The sequence below is a fragment of the Benincasa hispida genome, chromosome 8 (assembly GCF_009727055.1).
Source record: "Benincasa hispida cultivar B227 chromosome 8, ASM972705v1, whole genome shotgun sequence".
Classification (NCBI taxonomy): domain Eukaryota; kingdom Viridiplantae; phylum Streptophyta; class Magnoliopsida; order Cucurbitales; family Cucurbitaceae; genus Benincasa; species Benincasa hispida.
The window spans coordinates 20,679,447-20,703,045 of record NC_052356.1 but is presented as its reverse complement, the minus strand read 5'-3'; the positions used below and the strand labels follow the sequence as shown (position 1 = coordinate 20,703,045).

General features: G+C 37.6%; 1 protein-coding gene across 2 annotated transcripts; it reads left to right on the top strand.

The window, feature by feature from the left end:
- Positions 1-306: 306 nt before the first annotated feature.
- Positions 307-6,161, top strand: LOC120082548 (2-dehydro-3-deoxyphosphooctonate aldolase). 2 transcript variants are annotated; one of them, XM_039037765.1, is made up of 14 exons: positions 307-356; positions 610-717; positions 826-923; positions 1,180-1,276; positions 1,932-1,997; positions 2,275-2,334; positions 2,438-2,512; positions 2,640-2,724; positions 3,689-3,747; positions 4,069-4,113; positions 4,372-4,470; positions 5,344-5,391; positions 5,492-5,539; positions 5,794-6,161. In XM_039037765.1, the coding sequence occupies exons 2-14, from the start codon at positions 685-687 to the stop codon at positions 5,848-5,850; spliced, it is 870 nt and encodes a 289-aa protein (XP_038893693.1). In that variant the 5' UTR covers positions 307-356; positions 610-684; the 3' UTR covers positions 5,851-6,161. The 2 variants fall into 2 exon arrangements, with proteins under 2 accessions (XP_038893693.1, XP_038893694.1); XM_039037766.1 differs by lacking the exon at positions 307-356 and adding an exon at positions 363-519.
- The last annotated feature ends 17,438 nt before the right edge of the window (positions 6,162-23,599 follow it).

Genomic DNA, 23,599 nt, shown 5'->3' with positions numbered 1-23,599 from the left:
ACAGCAAATAACCCTGTTCAACATGACAGGACAAAACACGTGGAAATTGATAGACACTTCATCAAGGAAAGACTGGACAGTGGCAACATCTACATTCCATACATTCCTTCCAGTCAGCAAGTCACAAATGTTCTCACAAAAGGGTTACTCAGACACAGTTTTGATTTTTGTGTGAGCAAGTTAGTATTATTAATATCTATATCTCAACTTGAAGGGAGTGTTGAAAATAAGAGTTTTAGTCCTAAGGGTAGTTTTGTAATTTAGCCTTGTCCTAAGGGTCCAAGTGATATATTTATACGAACAGTCTCTCTTGTATTCAGATCATGAAAGAATAATGCTCTTTCTCCAGTAAACAAGTGTGTGCTATTCTTCTTCCTTTCTTCTTTTGCTTTCATCGGTTATCATCTGATTTTACCATACATAATGTTCAAAATTGAAAATCGTGATTGAAAAGTTGAAGAACTATTGGATTAGCATGAAGTTCTGATGCATACTGAATCTGCCTCTTATTTTGTCTGTGTGTGTTTGCGATTTCTCTCTCATTTTGCCATTCGATGTGCCCTTAACTTCACTTTTGCAATGTCTAAAGTTCACCGGCATTTATTTCAGTTCCAGACCTCCTGTTTCTGTTGAATTGGTTAGAAGTAATTGTCTGCGGTCTTTAATTGCACATAAGTAAACGCCATGGACGCTTCGCTGCTTTTCAACCAGCTTCGGGTTTGAAACATTTTCTTTTTCTTTTTTAATTCCTTGATCATTTGTTCTGTACATCAGCCATTGATCATCTATATGCACTTTACATGATGATTGTACTAATTTGGACAGGCTGCTGAGCCCTTTTTCCTATTGGCTGGTCCAAATGTGATTGAATCGGAGGAGCATATATTTAGGATGGCCAAGCACATCAAGAATATATCATCGAAGTATGTATTCAGGTTCCTTGGGTCTTAGGTCCTTTATTCCAAATTGCTGAATAAGGCTATGCAAAAAATTGTAAATACTCCTCTATATGACATTAAGTCATTAAGTGATGCGAGAAAATACTAGATTTCAAGTAGTTTGATCATTGATGCAGAAGGTAAGTTTATAGAGCCAATAATTTCATGTTATTCCTGATTTTCCCTCATAGTTTGGTTCTCTTTTTTCTCTTTAGTAAAGATTTTTTATGTTATCTTGCAGGTTTGGTTTGCCACTGGTTTTCAAGTCCAGCTTTGATAAAGCTAACCGTACATCTGCAAAATCCTTTCGTGGTCCAGGCCTGGTTGAAGGCTTGAAGGTTTCTAATGGTTTACTTGTTTGAATTGCACGGCCATGCATAGGCATAGTTACACCTTTCAAGAACACCATATGTGTCTGATGATTATTTTTGTGCAACTATTTTTTAATTTCTCTGTGATTTTAATATAATTAAAGTAAAACCTCATATAGAAAGGACGTCTGGTACAATTATAGCGTAGGAAATAAATAATAATGAGTGGCAATTTAAATTCATAGCAAGCTGCTCTCCCATTGACAGATTTCATTTGATTGTTGATTTAAGTTATTGTCACTTTTTGTGTATTGAACCAATATGGTATGTTCCAGGCATTGCACCAAAGGAGGCTCCATTGTTAGCATTTGCCAATTCTTATACATCTCATTTTCTCCTCAGTGGGGGTGGATGGGTTGTTGGGGTTTAAATTATAACTGGAGGAAAAGGGGAGTAATTCAAATTGAAGATAGTAATTCATATACTTATTTGTTAGTGTTTCACAAAATCGTCAGATATCTTTTATGCTGTCTCAAAGTTACATCTAATACTCGTGTGTTTGATGTGGCGTTTTGTTTATTCCTTGAGTTTATTGTATTGTTTCTTTTGATTCCAAAATTTGTGCAACTTATCAAGATAATTTGGGTATTTACAAAATCTTTTGTTTTCTCCATCGTTGCAGATACTTGAAAAGGTTAAAGTAGCATATGATATACCCATAGTGACTGATGTGCACGAAACCGTACAGGTATTTTGTGTTGTTTACTTCAGACACATAAATACACTATGTTTGTGTGGTCATTTGTTTTAAGTCTAAAAAATGTCTTGTTAGATCCAACCATGTCTGGAACAGTCTAAGATCTGAATTCTTACACATAATTTTCCGATTGATGTCCCTTCAAGTTACTGCCATTTCTGCAAGTAGAAATTGAACTTCTGTTGTAAGTATGAACTAAGAATTAGAGCGTGAATATGGAACTTTTAAGTCTTTCAGAGTGCAATTTGTAATGTATCATCTTTTACAGTGTGAACCAGTTGGCAAAGTTGCAGATATTATTCAGATTCCTGCATTTTTGTGTCGACAGGTAATTTAATGTTTGTTGATGGAACCAATATGTCCATGAGTTAAGCTTATCTGAAGTTAGAGTCTTAATTACTAATCTCACTTTTGACCTCATACCATAACAGACTGATCTTCTAGTTGCAGCAGCCGAGACTGGGAGAATTATAAATATTAAGAAAGGCCAGTTTTGTGCTCCTTCTGTGAGTGAATTCTGATAACTTGAAAAATTAGAATGTTTTCTTAGTTTTTTCATGTAATTTTTAAAAATGTATATTTGTCACTAGTATGTAGTGTCGTTTTTCATTTTCCAAATACCCTTTTCTTCAGGTAATGACAAATTCTGCTAAAAAGATTAGAATGGCTGGAAATTCAAATGTGATGGTTTGTGAGAGAGGAACTATGTTTGGATATAGTAAGTTACTGCGTTTTCTCCCTGAGGTTTCTGTTTAACATCGTTTGTTGTGGTTGTTTGGTTGAAGCGAAGCTTGTATTTGCATTTGCTTCAAATTATTGCCTATATACTTGAAATTTTCTTAATTTGTATCAAACAAGAGATTGGGTAACTTGGTTCATCTGGAACTTCTAATTTTTTTTTTAGAAAACCAATTTTCTCAATTGAAAGATTACCATTTGGAGTTTTTATCAAACATTAAATTTTTCTTAATTTGTATCGATTGATTGATTAATTTCTGTAGCAAGTGCTTATGCACACACCCCCTAACTAATTTGTCACGTCTTCTATTTGAGGAATATGGTATGAAAAGAATAAGAGGATCTTTGATAATAAAGAATCTTCTTGGGAAGAAAATTTTTGACTTATCCAGCTTCACATGGCTTCTTGGTTTGGTCTTTCCAAGGCTTTTCAAAATCATTCGATCCATGAAATTATGTATGATTAGATTTATTTATTTATTATTTTTTTTGAAGTAGGGTAGGCAGTAATGCTTTGTTTAATTTTTGGGTGGGTGGGGGTGGGAGCTTTCTTGTTATGAAATTTCTTAATATCTGTATATAGATTGCACTGGGGTATCACCTTGCTAGGTTCATTATACGAGTTTGTCTCCTGGTAGCTTTTCAAATATCAATAATAATAATAATAATAATAATAAAAGATCTTAGTAGGTTCTCATAACGTCATCCTCTAGTGCAGGCATTTGTAGTTTAATTTCTCCTTTTATGTGACCAACCCAATGTGTAGTTTAACAGAATACAACTTTATCTGTCTTCTGATGCAAGTAATTTGTTTCCTCCAGTTATTCATTTAGTCAAACTCTGGCTTCGGTTTCCCGAGTTTTGACTTATTCCTCATTGTTGAGTGTTAACTTGTTTCTCGTCCCATTTTGTTTGTCTTATAATATGTATGATTTGGTTTGTAGATGATCTAATTGTTGATCCTCGGAACCTGGAGTGGATGAGAGAGGCAAACTGCCCTGTTGTAAGTTGTTTGACCCTGCAACTTTTGCTTCTCTACATTGGGTTTTGCAAAAGAATAGCACTTGACACATTCAAGACTTTGTTCTTCTGGAGCACGACAAGACGTCTCCATTTTAAAAAAGAAAGTTATATTCCAATTTATTATGTATACAATCTGGGCTGCTGGGAGAGAGGGAGGAGGGTTTCAATTGATGTGAAGCTCTTGTATTTTGATCATTCACCCTTTTCCTCCATAATCCATTCTGTTTTACAATTAGATGAAGTAATCACATGCTTCATTCTAATCCAGGCCAAAGTAATCTGATAAATGCTTTCAATTCAGGTTGCCGACATTACGCATTCATTGCAACAACCTGCCGGGAGACAGGTACGTATAGTATAATATTGTATTCATGTTTTATGAACTGGACAGTTGGACGTGAACTCTATTAAGATTGCAATGATAAAATTTATCGTAGGTTTGAAATCTATGTCAATTAGTTTCATAAGTGCATAGAACAAAATGAGATGTGGAACACGTTAACTTGTTTTCTATGTTGTTTGTTACTTGAAATCTCCTGATAACATTTTTCAGTGGATCTTTGAATTTAGAAGGCTAAATGTAAGTGTTTTTATGTCTTTGAAGTTGGGCGATGGAGGTGTTGCTAGTGGTGGCCTACGTGAATTAATACCATGCATTGCGAGGACAGCAGTGGCTGTTGGAGTAGATGGGATATTCATGGAGGTATTCAAATTTTTCTGATACTAGTCAAGTTTCAGATCAGCCACATATCCAATTATCCACTGGGAAAAACAAAAGAGATTTAAGAAAATGGTAGTTAAAAAGAAATTGGGTAGACAATAATTGAAGGTAATTTCTCGAATTACCTGATGCATTCTACTCCTGGAATTTACTTATTTTGGTTTAAAAGAACTTTCTGGAGCATAGTTCCTTGTGCCAACTAGTTTATATATGTTGTCTTTGTTATTAGTTTGCAATTTACATCATAGCTCTCTTTCAAACTTTCGTGTTTTTTCCATTTGGGTCTTTGAACTTTCAATTCGTTTTCTTTAAGTTTTTTATTTTGAAAATTAAACTTATAAACACTATTTTTACCTATAAGTTTTATAAGTTTTCTATGTTTTGTTATCACTTTCTACTTAAAAAAAATGTAGTTTTCAACTTGTTATATTTTTTAGAATTTAACTAGGAATTCAAGTGTTCCTCGAAGAAAGGTGAAAACCATAATTTAAAATCTGAGAGAAACAAGCATAAATTCAAAAATAGAAAACTAAAAATGAGGCCTCGAATATTAGTTTTAGTCCTGGAACGGCAGTACCTCACATAAAAAACCAACTTGTTCTTGGCCAGCAATTCTTAAAAAATTATTTAATAGAAATCTTAAATGAACACATCTTTCATTTTGATCACTAAATGTAAGGATACGTGTTTGAATCCGCAATAGATGAAATTTATTGGATGACAAATGAAATAATTGTGAAAATTTGAGAGGAAAAAAAAAGGATTTAAGCCTTCATTGTGTTGTAATTTTGCTTTGAAGTTGTGGATTTTTGTATGAGTAATTTTCTGTCTCAAGAGTTTCCTTATGGTTTGAAGGTGCATGATGACCCTCTGAACGCTCCAGTTGATGGTCCAACACAGTGGGTGAGTTTTACTTAAATGGGCCGTGAGTTTCATTTGTAAAATGAGATCCTTTAAGTGATTTTTGGCTGAACCTTTCAATGAATATTCCCTTTTCAATCAGCCTTTGCGTCATTTGGAGGAATTGCTGGAAGAGCTTGTGGCAATTGCAGTAAGTTCATTTAGATTTCTTGAATATTTTTGCTGAGCCATTTCTGGTGAGACATGACCTTAGATTGAACTGAACTTAACCGAATAGGACACATTATCGTCTTCTTTACCATCATCTTAGTTTGTGTATTAATGCTTGTTGCTATCGGTTACCATTTAGTGACGTAATAGCCACAAACATATACCAATTTTCTCATACATGTTTATCATGTCATAAAGTATGAAAATTAACCAGGATCCTTTTTCTTTCCTCAGCGAGTGAGCAAGGGAAAACAGCGTTTTAATATCGACTTGACGCCGTTTCGTGATTAAAGGCACGATGCACCATGAAAGTTTGAGGTATGAGAGCTATGATTTCAATACTCCATTTTTTACTCATTGTTCACATTGCCACTACCAGATTAGTTTGATTTTGTGTAGATACTTCTGATCTTTCTCCAAAAGAGAATATGTTGTATTAGTTTTTGTTTTATGCCAATCATGAACTATTTCTCCTAAACAATGTGGCACTGCTGCCTAGTACACTCCCCATGCCTTATGAAGATGTTATGTTGGATTCAATAGAAAGCCAGTTAATGGTTTATTATTGGGCTTTCTACCCATAAAACCTATTTTAGGTCAAATTACACACTCATCTAAACTTTTCAATTTTTAACGTGAACTTAATTATTAGATTATCAATAATAGTCTAGTCCAATTTACTTTTTTTTTAGACTTGTCATTCAATTTTTTTTTTTAAATATATAATAATATGAAAAGATGCATGTAAGGGAAGTTTCTCATGGCTATGAACTTCTCAAACCGATAGTTGTTTTGCCTAAGTAAGAACGTTTCTTAAAAAAGAGAACAAGGTATATTTGATATGCACAACACAATAGATTAGATATATATTTGAATAATAGACTCAATATATTTGATAAGTGCATGAATAAGCCAATTCGTACAATATATGCGACGTATATTTATATTTTTTTAGTATATTTGTAACCATACTAAAAACTGAATCATGATATTTGCAATGTACAACATTTTACAATATACTATTAGTATGTTTGACATATACATGAGATCTTAATAGAGAAGTGATTGATTTTTAACTAGGCATATAGAAGCAAATAAACAAATTATTCCAGAATGGAGGAAATGTTAATTTGAAAATCCTGCATTAAATGAATATTAATCGAAATTAATATAAATAACAAAAACAAAGTTTAAATTTGAAAATGATGTTAATAAAAAGAAAAAAATTAAATATCTCAAAAACTTTGAAATAATAGTGAAAAAGTTAAATCGGTCTAAAATATCTGTTAAGAGCTTTTAGCAGATATTTTATCATTTATAAAATATATAATATACAAAGGACTTTTCGTGTAAAATTCTCCTTATTATTACTATTATTTTACCTTTTGATCTTTTAAAAAATTATAATTCTTTACATTAGTTTTCTTTGTAATCTACTACTGTCTACGACTCTACGTTTAAAGACTTTTTCTCTTTTGCTAAGATTTTGAAGAGTTCTTCAAGTGAAAAACTAAACAAATATTTGTAAACCAACTTAATTTTTAAAAACAGAAAAACAAAATAAGAAAAACATGTTCAAACAAGGCAATAAATTTTCTTTTTATTTCTAGGCTATTTTATACAAAATTCAATTTTCCTCTTTTCTGTTCTAAAAATTTAAAAACGGTACACAAATAATTTCAATTCTAACCGAAACTTTTAAAATATTAGAAGACAAAATTGAAAGTACACTGGACCGGTTTGGATCAAAATTTAAACTATGTAAATTAGGGCAAATGCTAGTTTAAATTCCAAACTAGTGATTTATAGCTGTTTTACTTAATTTTATTTAAAATTAGTTCAAAAGTCACTTAAATAAAATTATTCTTCTCGAAAAATTCTGCCAATGTAGCAAGAAAATTTATCGTGTAATTCATTTAAAATAAATACAGAAAAATAGAGGAAGACAACTTCGATGAACTAGAAGCCTATAACCTTTAATTGATACCTCTTTACCCCCATCGAGAATAAGTTTCCGTTACATCCCGCAACCACCTTATTCACCCAATCACAAGATTGCGATCCCGTTTGAGAAATTTGGGCCAATGACCTAATATCTGAGTCCATAATGCCAAATGACCCGATTTTTTTTAAAAACTGTCAATTGACCTTTGCTGACGTCATCACAGTATGAGATTACAAGAATTGCCTTTGATAATTGTCTCGCTCTCGCTACATAGATCTCGCTCTCGCTGTCTGTCTATCTTCCATTGTGATGTGATTGTTTGTCATTATACAATTGATTTGACAATTTTCACAAAATCATTTGTCTACAACTTAAAATCGTTAAAACACAACAAACATGTAATGGTAAATTCTTTAAAATATAAACTTCATTAGTTTTTTTGGAACCAAACAAAGTTTTCAGAACGGGTTTTTCAGAATGGAATGAACTTTTCTTGAACGTGGTTTTATTGGTGTTTGTAGGAACGTGGTCTCAAAAAAGGTATGTAAATAGCATAACGAAATGGGTGTGAGAAAGAGCGACAACGAGAAAGGTGGAGAGAGAGAGCAACAACGAGAAAGTTGGATTTTATTCTCAGAAAAAGAGACGGTGTAGCCTTGTTCAATGAGACAAGAAACCGAGATTAAGTTCCTCTTAATATGAGGAACTACAAAAACATTATCCAGTAACAGATAACGTTTCTTGTCAACAAATAACTTCAGCCTGCCTACAGCAACAACTGAAACAACCTCACCAGTACCGACTCGAAGAGTCATCTCTCCTTGTGGCAACGTTTGCCAGGAACTGAATCCTTGGTAAGAGGAACTGACATGATTAGTAGCACCCGAATCTGGGATCCAGGCAGAATCATCATTCTCTACCAAACATGTCTCCAAGACCAATAAATCATATTTACTGTTTTGTCTCCTCTTTTGGAGAGTAGTGGGATCGAGGTCGTTTGCCATGTAATTCATTTCACACGATTCTTTCCACGGTAAATAATCAGTCATTTTTAAAAGCTTTAAACGGAAATACTATCGAGTTGCTGAAAAGAAAAACACATTGACCTACGTTAGGTTATAAGCAAACACCCGTTGTAAAACAAAACAACATCTAATAACGTTTTAGCAAAACTAACAAGAACCCCGTGTGACATCTAGTTTCGCAATGATGCTTCAAAGGTTTAGGACAAAAGCCGCCAAAGGGAGGTCAGTTATCCCTCCTCTGAATTGAGAAGTTCTCAACCAGTCATTAATACCAAAACAACTCTTATTCCTATAATGACAATCCATCATTGATTTGGCCAAGAGATCATTAACTTACTTAACAATCTCCCATAAGTGTGACTCGCCATTTTAAGCCCTAGAGGTCCGTCCCAAAAGGCCAATCCGAAGGGAAAAAATCCGATTGGGGCAAAACCTAAAGCGACCCTATCCATTTCTGGTGTTCACCTTGATATTGACCAACTGCACAAAACCCATCCGAAGGGGGACGCTCCGAAGGCAACACGAGGGAGTACAAAATGATCTCACGGTGTGAACCAATGACAGAGACCATAGGACGTGTTGACACACACCCTTCACCCACTTACTATAAATACTCTCTCCGTCCACCTTGATATTGACTCATGCAAACACCATCCGAAGTCACATCCTGGGCACCTCGAGACCAAGCATGAATCTCACGGTGTGAACATACAGGGAGAAATGTGAGTGGAATCATAAACATATCTGATATGCCTCTTCCTCCCACTGAGTATTTTATAACCTAGGGTTTAACTTACTTAGAAAAAACACGGCTAAGGATTTTAACTAAGTGACTTTTAGATTTTCCCAAGAGTAACTTTTACCTTGGATAGTTGAACAACTTTTGATCATCATCCATTAAATTGTTTAACGGAATCTTTGACCAAAACGTCACATGCTTGTTGAAAATCGATCTAATTCACCTTTTCAGGTAGGTTCCCAGGTAGGGGCATTACGTTTTCGTCAACTTAAGAACCCCAGCCTAGCCAGAACCCGCCTTAGACAAAAGGTCCATTATAGATAAGTTTACAACAAATTTAATCTTTTATTCAACCAATTTAATCCTATTAAACAAATTTTAAAAGATTAATCTAGGTTACTAAACTCTTTAGAACCATTTGAACTTAGGTCTATCTCAATCCAATTTGAAAACCTTTTTAAAAACTTGAGTTCACCCTAAGTCCGTATGCAACTCTAGTTCTAATTTCCATTATAACACTTATAAACGGAAACAATCACCACAATTCGAAGCTAACACATGCAAGGCATTCATAACGCTTATAAACCACCTAAGTGTCATGCTCAATGCATTGTCCATTCATTGCTACTTCTTTTATATAACACTTATACAATACAACAATGAAACAAGCAAAACATGCTTCCATTCACTCTTAGACCATGACACTTACAATAAAAGGATGATGCATGATAATGCTCACTGCATGCAAAATATAACTCTTATATTTCATGATGCATGCGCATGCTTTCAAGTAATTTCTTCATGCTCGATTATAACATTTATAATACATGATGCATGAATAATTGTACAACCTAAAATGGGTTTTAACTATACGACAAATACTTTGACATATAAGCACCATACATCACATGTATAAACAACCAATGCTGATGAACTGGGTAAAATTGCCTTAAAAATACAAAAAGAGCTAACTATTACAAAGACAAGGAGTCTCGTCTCCAGTTCAAATAGGTGAACCGAGTCTTGAACCGCTCGGGGAAAGCATCGCTTCTCCAACCATTGTGTACTGAGCACCCCATGATCGTCTACACGATAAAACAAACGCTTTGCTCGATCGTTTACCAGCACTCTCAGAGCTAAACGATCGTTTAGCATCTACTATACGATCGCCTAGAAAAAAACAAACGATCGTTTAGCTATTATTATACGATCGTGTACCTAGACTAAGCGATGAAGCCTGAAGTACATGATCGCTTAACGCGCTCTGCAAAACGCCCACCTTCCGCGATCGTCTAACCGACTACGATGCCGCGAAGCACCATCGCCTAAGCGATTGCTTAGTATGCCTTCGTATCATATACGCGCGATCATGTAGGTAGTAACTAAGCGATGAAGCTTACTGACTACACGATCGCATAGCGCACGCCTTCTACTAAACGATAAGCATCACATGCTCCCACTACGATCGTCTACCTCCAGCACCTACACGATCGCGCAACCAACGCTACGCGATATGGTAAATGATTTACCCCATCGCTTACTAGTAGCTAAACGATCGATTAGAAAATACTACACGATCGTCTAGAAAAAACTACTAAACGATCACATTGTTATATCCCAACGATCGTTTACTTGAGGCTACACGATCCGACCAATGCTTGGTCTTCTTCTTCGTTAAGAACCGCATCGCCATGCGCCGAAGCGTCATCACGAACGACTCGACAAACTCAAACTTTTTGAATTACAAACACGATTGCGATGTTAATTTCGCCCAAAAAACACAGGGGCCTTTACAATCAACACTTTGTAATATCTAAAGCTTTAACAAAAAGGCAATTTAAACCCGAAACGTTCATCATATTCATCCACAAATGCAGAAAACGGTTAACTATAAATGCAGAAACCCACCGTGATTGAAAAATGCATTCAATTCAGATCTGATACCAATTGAAGGAAATCAGATTCGAGATTTCCATGAGTAGCGGAAGAAAGATAATTCCAAATCACAATCATGAATGAACAATACATTTACAGTCGACTTTAAACAAACAGTTATACAATTCATACAGAAATTACAGCATGAAAAACTCAAATGAACAAAGAGAGAAACTCTACGAACATTTGAAGATGCGTCTCCATGCTCCATTGCGCACGATCGCTCGAACAACAACAACCTCGAACGCTCGATCTGCACGACCGCAACACCGCACGAACACTTCGCGCTCGTTCTCAATGATCGTCTCGATCACGAACGACCTCCAAAAAACCTCAACGGTGTCGAGTTGAGTTTGACACCACCAACAAGACTACCTTGGTATTCTTGGTGTGAGAATCCAGAGGGTGGGCTCTATTCGGACTTGGATGAGGCAGACGAAGGAGGAAAACATTGATCGTGTACACGACTGGGCAAGTGGGAGATGGTGGAGACCTATCGTATAGGTCGAAGCCCAATCGTTTAGCTAAAGCTATGCGATCGTCTAACAAAAGCTATGCGATCATTTAGCTCATCGTTTAGCTCGGTCTGTTGCCTATAGACATTACACGATCGTTTACTTAGGGCAAACGATCGTTTAGCAAAACTATGCGATCGTTTAGTAAATACTGTGCGATCGTTTAGCTCGCCACTGCACGATCGTTTAGCTCGCCCAGCCGTCGTTTAGTAAATCGACATTTACTTGATGACTCCGTGAGATCCTTTACGCCGAGAGAAAAATCTCAAATGAAAAACTTTTCAGCGTTTTTAAAATCATTTTTTAAAATTAGGAAAACCATTTTCCTTTTAAACTCACGGTTACCATGATTCCAATAATCACTCACTCATTTGGTTATTAAAGAAAAAGAGATAATTATCCAATAATTAATATTATTATAAATATAAATGATAACCAACTTATCATTCTATATTTATAACCTATAGTTTTAATATTTCATCTCATGAAACATATAAAGCATAGTTCTTTTTCTATTCCATGGTACTTAATGTAAATCTCATTTACATCAATCTCCACTAGATGTATCTCATACATCATACCAATTATATCATATATAATTAAAATACCTCTTGTCAATTTGAACATTTCAAATCAACACCAAGAACTGATCATCAACTGAATCGATTGAGCTACCAAGGGGACCTTATGGACCTGTAGCTCAAAGCTTCAACGTGAAGGATCTCTTATCGGAGAGTTCGATGAGCGCGTTCGAATCGCTCCGATCTTACAGTAACCGAAATACAACAATGTACATTCAAACGCACAGTTATGCAAACAAATATTAATTAAAGATATGCTATGAATAACAAAATAACAAGGTAATGAGTTGCCATACCAGTTGAAGACTGTCTTCAAACTTTGGAACTTAACGCAGCGGAAACTTCCACCCGATCAACCAATGCCTAGCAGCAGCGTCGACTACAGCAGCACGAACAACCGCATGAACACGAACGCCGTGGGGACGACACCACCAGAAAAGAGCTCTGGGTATTCTCGGAGTGAGAACCCAAAGTGTGGTCTTTGGTGAATTTGGTAGAGGATGGAGGAAGCACGGATCGTGTAGGCGATAAGCAAGTGGGAGGGAAAAAGGTATCGCATAGCACGATGCTTATCATTTAGGAGACACTACACAATCGTGTAGGTTTTAGTGAAAGATCGTTTAGGAAATGGTATACGATCGTTTAGCAAACTCGGCACATACTACGATCATTTAGCAAACTCGGCACATACTACGATCGTTTAGAGAAGCTATGCGATCGTGGAGGAACTAGTGTGCGATCGTTTAGGTGCGAGGTGGACGATCGTTTAGGCGCGAGGCGTCTATCGTATAGACTCTCGATTCTTTAAGCGATAGTTTACTATTCTACTAATGTGCTCCACTTTATTTCTTTTGGACGATTTGAAGATGAACGATTCAAAAAATGAAACAATTTCATTTTTATTTCATTGGTTACAATAACCGACTCATTCCCACTAACCCGCGTCCAAACATGATTTTTGGGTTAATTATCATATAATTAACCAACTAAAATATTAATAAACATAATCATATTATGTTTTTAACCTATAGTTTGATATCACATATCTGCTATAGTATTTTCTCCTTTACTTGATATAAATCATATTTATATCTAATTTCCTCCAAAATAATGTATCTCATACATTTAGCCAATTATATCATATATAATTATCCAGTCCAATTATATCATATATAATCGAACTTTCTCTTGTCAATTTGAACATTTCAAATTAACCCAAACACTGGTTCTCGACTTTATCCAAGCTACCCAGGGGATCTAATGGACCTGTAGCTTGAAACTCCAACGGTCTGTGAATAGCTGATTAAACTCTTTAGCCACGAGATCCACCATCCGTTAACTGTCAGTCATTCCACTAAAGACCAACAGCTGAACTCTTCTTACCATAGATATATTTCTGTGTCAATCGGATATAACCAATCATGAGTACGATGACCTTTCACAGATGCTCGTAAGTATAGCTGGGCCAAATTATCGTTTTGCCCCTGTAGTTACATCTCACTCCTTAAGTACAACTGATTCCTCTAATGAACAATACAACATAGTCCAACTATGTGTGAACACCTCTCGAGCCAAGAGAAGGTATGTGGCACTATATCGTTCAAGCCCTGGAATCAGCCCTTAAGGGAGCTATCTATCTACTTACCCCCACCCCGGGGAAGGAGTGAATTTCATCTTGTGTAACTAAGTTTCCAGCTCCCAAATCCCCAAAATGGTTGGTTTGAATCGGTGACCTGGCCACTCGCACTCATACAAATAAAAGGACCGCCCTCGATGGCAGAAGTTCCCAACTCACTCAGGATTGAGGTCATGTTACCTATGGTCATCCTAGTGAAGTGAAGTCTCTGTCATGAACGGTGTTATATAACGAGACGTTAACACTTTGTGATTAGGTCTTATACGAACTCTTTGTATAGGACGCCCCCGCTTGCATGTCCTCAACATGAATGCTTAGGATCAGACTATCTGTGACAAGTTACAACACTTGTGACCATTCCACAAAGCAGGCCGCGTCTGTAGCATTACCAGGATAAGGTTTCCCTTCTATATCCATATACTACAGACCATTTTGGTTATCACTCAAGACATGATCCACTTGTATGTCACCACATACATGCTTGAGTCACATACAGATAACCAGGGATTTTATGTTTATTGATTTGTGGTAAAGAAAATAAAATAAGCAACTGAGCATAAACACAATATGTGAAGTAAATATCATATATTAACAACACAAACGTTCGTACAAACTATTTACAAACTACAGGACACGAGACTTTAGGGCATCAACCTTAACACAACGATACGTGAATAACTGACTAAACTCTTTAGTCACGGGATCCACCATCTGTTAACTGGCAGGTGTTTAAAAACTTTTTCTTCATTCACCACAACTTTGTGTTTAGCTTTTGAGAATGCGTTCGTCAAAATAATTCCAAACTTTGCGATGACTTATTCAAATGCGACGTTGAACCTGGTTATGCTCTTCGTTTTGGCTTACCCCCACGTGTGTCATGCGGACATCCAACTTTGGTTGCGTTCCATATTCAACTCAACTCTTGTCTTGTTTGATTTGGCTTGCATCGGACAGAGAAGTTACGCTTATGCGCTGATTCTGGCGACTTGCCTTCGTTTTGGCTTGCCCCCACGTATGTCATGCGGACATCCAACTTCGAGCCAGTGCCTTTCACAGCTTAACTCTTATCAACCTGGGTTTCCCCATTGCGTTGATAGTTAGTTATTATTCTCAAAAGCTCGCTTCATTTTTTTTTCAAATGATTGCAATGCAATGAACGCAATTCTCCGAGACTGCTGCCACTCCCAAACTTAGAGGTTGGCAGCGTTCTCACCGCAAAGCTAAAAACAAAATTACAAGAATGCAGTAATAAATGCTTGAACAAAGGTTTACACAAAATAAAACTCAAGACTTTCAAAATTTAAAGAATCTAATAGAAGTAAAGAATGCCTTACGTTGATTAGTTAGAGGATGCGGTGAACTATATGTACCATCATAGAAACATTGCAAAACAACGTAATCGGGAAAGAAAGAATTTCAAACGGATAAGGCATACAAGATAACAGGAAAAGACCTTAGGCAGACCAACGCATGCGATCATGCGTTAGAATTCATGCGATTAAAGCCAAGCGTTGAAGGATGACAAGAATTCTTCCGTTGAACTGCGAACCAAGGATAATTATTGTTGCACCTACAAGAGTAAACGTACCATACCCAAGGAAGCAGCCATATATCCAAAATAACAATGAAAATAAAAATAACCTAAACTAAGAAAGCAAAGTAAAGATAGAGTAGAAGACGTTCCTAGAAAAATAGGAGTGTTGTCACCGCAAGGAGTCTTCCATGCAGGAGATGGCTTTCAATTGCTCGGGTCAAGTTGCCCTGACCATTGGAACTTCCAGCAATTGTTGGGCGCATGCGACCGTCATGAGCTTAGAACTGCCTTAAGCTCTTTTGCAACTGATTGCCCTTCTACCTTGGGGTCAATATTGGCTTTCAGCGCATCACCTACACTTCAATATTGTTTACAACCTAGTCGCACAAGCTGCAATACTCCTGAGATAAAAAGTTTGCTCGCAGAGACACAAAACTTAATAAACAATAAGCTGCCAAGTCCCTGGCAACGACGCCAAAAACTTGATGATGGGAAATTAGAAGTCAAATTATTCAACAACTAAAATCCCTTGGACGCAATATGCGATGCATGTTCCTAAGATATGCGTTGATAGTCATGCGTTGGAATGAATATGCGCCGACAAATGTATGCGATGACCATGCGTCCTGTCACAAGTTTTCTTGCGCTCACACCAAGTATAACATGAACACAAGTTTCTCGGGTAATCCGAGGTTGAACGCAGGGACTTGTAGCAGAATGAATGCGGTGATGTGCATGTGACGGTTGAATAAAAGAATGTTGGAGGGGTTGCTAAGTTAATCCTACTCCTACTCCTATCTAACAGACAACGCAATGGGAATATGCATGAGAGGTAGAGATACGACAACACTTGACATGAAATAAATGAATGGAAAAATAGATAAAATGCGGAGATGTTTTCATTGCAACCCTTAAGAGTGACCGCAAAAGGCAACCTTAGTCAACGCAAGCCATGCAATCATGCTACACACACGTGAACCTAACTTCTAGGATGTATGCGGTGTAATCTGCGATATTGCCGAGAAGCCTATGCTACCTAGACCTCCATAACCAGCTCATTAGCTTCCCCCGCATGAGCATGGCTGCCGCATAACCCTTTATCCTACTTCCTGGACGCATGTAAATCCATTCTGTAGGGTGCATACGCTGTGTGAAGCAAACGGAGCTTATCCCTAAGTTTCCCATTCTTGCCTATACGTTCCAATCTGCTCTCCCGAGTCTTAGATTTTTTGTTTTAGACTACTCTCCCAAGTAGCCTAAATGATGAATGATGCGCTCATAAGGACAAGGTAACCGCATGAACTTTGCTGACCTAGAGATTGTTACTATCCCTTATGAACAATGCATACATTGCTTAATACGACTAACCACTTACCCTCCCGGGCAGTTGATTGTTGCTGATTTCACTCATAGACAAGCAATGTGTAAGCCTATAAGACAGGCGTTGCAGCAGCTTCATACTAAGCAAATAAGATTACTCACACACTCGCGCAATGCACACCTCTCGGTGGGTTGCTACATGCTTCATATCCCTAATCCACATGACTAAGTATGCATACCCAAGCAATCCCACTAAGTGTTGCAATGAAAATAAAGATGCTAAAGCAAAGAAGATGGAGATGGAGTCGAAGGAATAGAGAAATGCATTGAAAATAAATTGTATTAATTCCTTAATCACAAAATGTTTAACAGTACAATATAAGAAAAGAAAGGAATGAAATGACCGGCTGGAAGCAAAGACTTGCTTCCAGCGGATGTGCGTCAAGGCTGCCGGTGGTGCCATGGATGGGCGGAGCTGATTCCTCGAGATCTAGTTTCGATCAAGGCTCCAGTCGTCACTCGGAATGGATGAAGGTGGTGAAGAACTCTCAGCCATCTTCTCACGCAGTTTGTCTGGATCATGGGAAAAATCCCGAATCACAAGGATCATCCCCGGATGACTTTAAATTTAGCTCATCGGCTTCTATTATAGAGTTGTGAGTCGCGACCAGCATTAATTGGACTGCTCTGAGTCTGACGTTCGACACGTTAGTCCTTTCTGAACCTCTGCCACTAATGGCGTGGTAGGTGAAATGTCAGCATCATCTTTTGGTTTTTCTCGAGGTAGATGCGTTGATGCGTTCGTTCCACCAACCTTGCGTTGAACCCATTAGTATACATTGTCGCGTAGCTACAATCATTCAATGATCGCATTCGCTTAATACTGCAACTCTACATGATGACCGCAATCGCTTGACGAGCGCAACTCCCATGCGATAGACACATACGGCTGATTACCGCAACATCCATGCATTGATCGATGCGTTTGCCTTTGCGATGGAGAGTTTCTCTGCATGTGATCGTCTATGCGGTGGTCCGGTTTCCACATTTGCATCCATTTCCTGTTTTAGCTACAAAAATAAAACATTGAACACATAATAACGCAAAATAACGGGTTAGCTGAAATTCAACATGCTGATCGACGCAAGTTCATTCCCTCGTGAATTCCTATCATGATTGACACATATTCTGCCTAACAACCTTCATAATTCTAAGTAAAAGGCTTAAGATAACATGCATTTCTGCATGTCATCACCACGCACTCCACCAAAGACCGACAACTGAACTCTCTTTACCACAGATATATTATGTGTCCATCTTAACTAATCAGCAGTGCGACCACCCTTCACAGATCGCTCGTAAGTACAACTAAGCCAATAACCGTTATGCCCCTGTAGTTACATCTGTCTTCTTAAGTACCACTGATCCCTCTAATGAACATAAGTCATAGTCCTACTATGACTGAGTCTTCTCTTCCAAAGAGAAGTTGTGACCACTATGTTCAAGCCCCAGAATCAGCCCTTAAGGGAGCAATCTCTCTACTTATCCCTGCTTTAGGAAAGGAGTGAATTCCATCTTGTGGATTGAGTTCCCAGCTCCCAGATCAGACAAGTCTCCAAAAAGGTAGGCATGTTGAGTTGACAATCTGGCCACTCTCACCCATACAAATCAAAGGACTGCCCTTAAAAGCAGGAGTTCCCAAAACACTCAGGATTGAGGTCATGTCACCTATGGTCGTTTAAGTGAGATGCACGTCTCTAGTATCAATGACATTATATACAGAGTTTAGTCATCTCGTGGTCCAGGTCTTATACAAACTCTTTGTATAGGATACCCCCGCCCGCACATCTCCACATGAATGGTCAGGATCAACCATCTGTAGTAGTTTACAACATTTGTAAACCTCTACAAAGCGGGCCGTATCCGTAGTGTTACTAGAATCAGGTATCCCACCTTAATCCTTATACTACAGACCTATTTAAGTTATCAGTTAAGGCATGATCCACTTGTATATCACATATACATGCTTAAGTTCACATAAGATAACCAAGGAGCTTTGTTTATTGCATATGAGTAAATGCCAGAATTAAATAACACTTATTTTATTCATTAAACAATGTGTATCTTTACAAAACAACGAGACTTCGGGAGAATTATGACACCAATCCCAACACTCTACTCGTATCTGGAGGTGGAAGAATAGTGGGCAAGACAACTGTTGAGGTAACTTAGTGAGAAATAGATGAAGATGTGATGTCAGGCTTTATGGGTGGTTGAAGAGTGATAGAAAAGGCCGTGATATCAGGCTGTACAGATGAATTGAGATTTATACAGGCTGTACAGATAAGGTAGGCGACCTAGGTAGAGGTGGGCGACTTAGGTAGAAGTGGGGTAGGTGACCTAGGTGGAGGTGGGGTAGGTGACCTAGGTAAAGGCTGAATAGGTGACCTAGGTACAGGACCAAGATAGAGTTGGGATGGGTGACATGGTGGCTGTCTCTTATACACATCTAGATGTGTATAAGAGACAGGGTGAGGTAGGCGACCTAGGTAGAGGTGGGGTAGGTGACCTAGGTGGAGGTGGGGTAGGTGACCTAGGTAAAGGCTGAATAGGTGACCTAGGTACAGGTTGGGTGGGTGACCGAGATAGAGTCGGGATGGGTGACATGGTGGCATCGTGGCCTATCTATGGAGTGGGGGACCTCGTCGCCTCACACATCATGGTACCCTTCATAGACTGTAATAGAGCCAAAATGGTTGACAATTGTGCTTTGATGTCTTTCGTGTCCGTCTCCAGCTTCGATACACGACCATCCAAGCTCGATATTGAGCTGTCAATACTCCGCAGGTACGAATATACAAGAGGAACAACATTAGCTCCTTCCCTGCGACCTGAAACCTCAGACTCAGAACGATCCTCCTCGAGGAAAGAACGTTCTTCAGGTTCAGGACGTACGTCATCCCACCAACACATCAAGAAACATATCCTCGCTGGGGGTGTAAGCAGACTGGTGGATGTTCATGTCCTCATTAGATTCGTCATCCTTCACTCCACCTTCTGAATTATCTTGCTCATCACTTTCCCCACCTTTAGAACTATCGTCAGAACTACTGCCACTCTATGAACTACTAGAGCTCCCTGAACTCTCGGTGTCAGAGTGTAGTTGTCTTACGACCCGTCTATCAATAGGGGTGTCCCGAAACTCCTTCTCCATATCGGACATGACAAAACCCTCTTTGACTTTTGTCTGCATTAAGGATCTAACCCAGTAAGATGGTTAGTGTACATTTAACAACCGAATAAACATACTGTTGCTAGATTACATTTACATTTTGAGACTAAAAAATGTCTCTCTCGTACTTTGAATGACAACAAGTGGGAGCATGACCACCATAATATACGAGGCACAGGTACCTTACTCTTTCGAGTGGCAACGTTCCCTACTATCAATGGTAGGATCTCGTACGTCCACACCTAAATATGAAACAACTCGTATTTATAATTATGTTAATGTTAAACTAAAGATAAAATTAAGTTAAGGAACATCTACCTGGAATGCTTGGGGAAATCCATGGAGAGAGTACTTCATAACGGCTCACCTTCTTCTTGTATAAACCAACCTTATCATCTAGTGCAGTCTTGAGGGCGTCGAGTGTCCTCTGCCAAATAATTGTACCCCAATCAAGATTGTTGTAATAATCTATGTCTTCAACTTCTTTAAATAGAGTACGATCGACAACACTCTTTTGCTTGTTCTTACCCATCATTGCAATCTCTGTGTAATATACTAGGGCGATTTTAACAGCATCATCGTTGTTTTCAAATACCAAATTCTTGTATATATTCTTCTTCCAGTAAATTCAGGTGGAATGCGTCTGAGGTCGACCGATTATCAAAGTACCTCGTCGCAAGTTCTTGTGAGGACTCATCACTCCGTACAACTCGAGTAGGGAACCGCCACAAACCAGTGATCAATAAAAAATCGTCATTTGAAAACGTGACGACCTTTCCTCTGGCAAAGAAACTAATTGAGTTCGCTCACTGCTTCTTCACTTCCCTCAATAACATATGGTGGATAAGTGGGTTGTTGAATATAAGTTCAATGTCTACAAATCGCCCAAAAATTGTTCTCTTGAGCATCTTTAACTGCCTTTTGGCAAACTTCTCCTTCACAATCTTATTGGCATTCGCAACGTGGGCCAGACTCATTACTTGCCCGGAAAACCTATCAGCTTCACGTATTTTTAAAGCTTTTGACATCTTAAATTACTCCTGCGTTGTATGAACATTCAATTGATCAAATAACAAGTTCGTACTAAAAAATCACTAACAATACATACTGTTAAAGTCTCGCTCTCGCCAATCTTGCTTATCTCGCTCTCGCCCATCTCACTCTCGCCCATCTCGCTCTTCCCCATCTCGCTCTCACCTTATATCGCTCTCGAAAACTCATTCTCTATCTTGTCTGGCTCTAATTATACCTTCTTCATCCTCAACCAATGCAAAACACATCGAAATCCAAAATAAAAAACAGACACAATTGATTAAACTCTGAAACCCACTTAAACAAATGAAACCAACCTAAACAAAAGAAACCAAGAACTTCGCAAATGAACCAACCTAAATAGACGCAACACTACATGCAAGACAAAAATTAAATTCACTTACCCAAGAACTTCGATTATGGCAGTAGATGGATGATGGTTTTGCAGAGCGAGATTGAACGACACTTACACGAGAATTTTGAGCGACTGTGACGACCGTTGCATTTGAGCGCACGAGTATCGTATACACTGGAGGGCATTTTTGTAATCTCATACCGTGATGACGTCAGCAGAAGGTCAATTGATAATTTTTTAGAAAATTGGATCATTTGGCATTATGGGCCGACAAAAATCTTTAAAGTTATCAACTTAAAACTAAAGTACATGTGCTAGGTGGTTTGTGTACACAAAATATTTAACCGTCCCAAAAAGTAGGTCATCGGCCCAAATTTCGCATCCCATTTCTTGTTTCGGGTAAAATGAAATGGTAGACCAAGGTATTTGCCTAGGCACCAATAAACAAAGGCTCATCGACCTTTGCACCTCCTTTGAAACATTTGGACTAAACATAGCTGAGGACTTGGAAAAATTAATACACTGACCTGACACTGCCTCATAAGAATTGAGAATATACTTGATGGCCATCCCTTTTTGAGCATTATCATTTCAAAATAACAAACTGTCATCTCCAAAGAAAAGATGGGAGATGATTGGATTTTGCCTAGGAATTTTGCATCCGAAGATCTTCTCTTGGTCAAGAGCCTTCAAAAGGAAGTTCAAAAGCCCTTCAGAAAAAAAAAAAAAAAAAAAAAAAAGACAAGGGATCCCAGTATCTCAAACCACACTCAGGATGAAGCATGTCCCTAGGCTTTCCATTAATCATAACTAAATATGTTACAGAGGACATACAATCTGACTAAATTCACCCACTTTTCGCTAAATCCCATCTTCCTCGTAACATCCCTCAAGAAAGGTCATTCCACTCTATCACATGCTTTGCTCATATCAAGTTTTAAGGCCGCCATACCATACCTCCCCTGTCGTGAAGCCATCATATTATGATACATTCATAGCCCACCAAAATGTTGTCTGAAATTAGTCTACCAAGAACAAATGCACTTTGAACTGTGGATACAATCTCTAGAGAAATTTTTCAATCTGTTAGCCGTAGATTTGGTGATTATTTTGCAAGTCACATTGCAAAGGCTAGTAGGTCTATAGTCTACTACCTTCAAAGGATGCTTGGCCTTAGGAAAATTTTCAATTTTTGAAATCAAATTGATTTAGGAAAATCAAATTGGAATTGAAACAAAATTGAAAAACACAAATTTTAGAAATATTGGATTTCTCTGGTCACAACCAAGTAGCTCACTTAACATCCACTTGACTCTAGCTTCAATACTCAAGCATGAGTTGCATCTCATGCAACCTTCTTCTTTGCATGAATGTCCTGCAATAAATAGAGAAGGTGGAAGTGGAAATCGGGCATGCAATAGCTGATGAACTTGTTGAAGTTTTTTTGAAAACTTGTAAGGTTGGAGAAGTGTTCTTCAAGTTGCATCATCAGTGAGTTTCTTTTCCAAATTCCCTTCATTCAAGCTTATTTTGAGTCCCACAACTCAATCTAAAATTTCAAAAGAATAGTAGGAAAGATCTTGAGGTGGTTCACAAGAAGAATTGGAGAAGATTTGCAACTGAATTTGAGATTCAAGAGGTTCTACAAAGGTATGACATGAAACCCTCTTATTATTGTATGAGCATCCTTTATTTATAGCAAAAATTAATGAATTAGAATGCTTATTGATCCTTGTTGCTTCTGCTGCATGTTGATACACTCCTACAATTCCCCATTATTAAGAACATGTAGACAAGCTTAGGGTATAATCTTTTTTTTTTTTTTTTTGCCATAAATTATATAAAATACTTTCAACATGTGCAATATGTTTTCATGTTGCCTCCATTTATTTATTTATTTTTTAAAATATAACTCAAATTTTAATTTGTTCGGAACAAAATGGAAACTTTTAATGGTTGGGAAAGAATGGGGGAGAAAGGAAGGAAGGAGGAAGAGAAAAGAGAAGAAGGTGGTGACGATAGGGACAAAAAGTGAGATTGTTCAAAGTTCCCGGGTTAAAATGTTAAATTTGAAAGTTGAGGGACTAAAATGTAATCTAAGTCAAACTTTTATAGCTTTTTTCTTAACATTTTTAAAATTTTAAAAATATAATTTCACATATTAAAATGAAAAAAATTCATAGATAGGAAA

Coding starts and splice junctions, on each gene's coding strand:
- LOC120082548 (XM_039037765.1), top strand. CDS start 685: ATGGACGCTTCGCTGCTTTTCAACCAGCTTCGG. Junction 2,513..2,639: donor GCCAGTTTTGTGCTCCTTCT/GTGAGTGAATTC, acceptor CCTTTTCTTCAG/GTAATGACAAATTCTGCTAA. Junction 5,540..5,793: donor AAGAGCTTGTGGCAATTGCA/GTAAGTTCATTT, acceptor TTCTTTCCTCAG/CGAGTGAGCAAGGGAAAACA.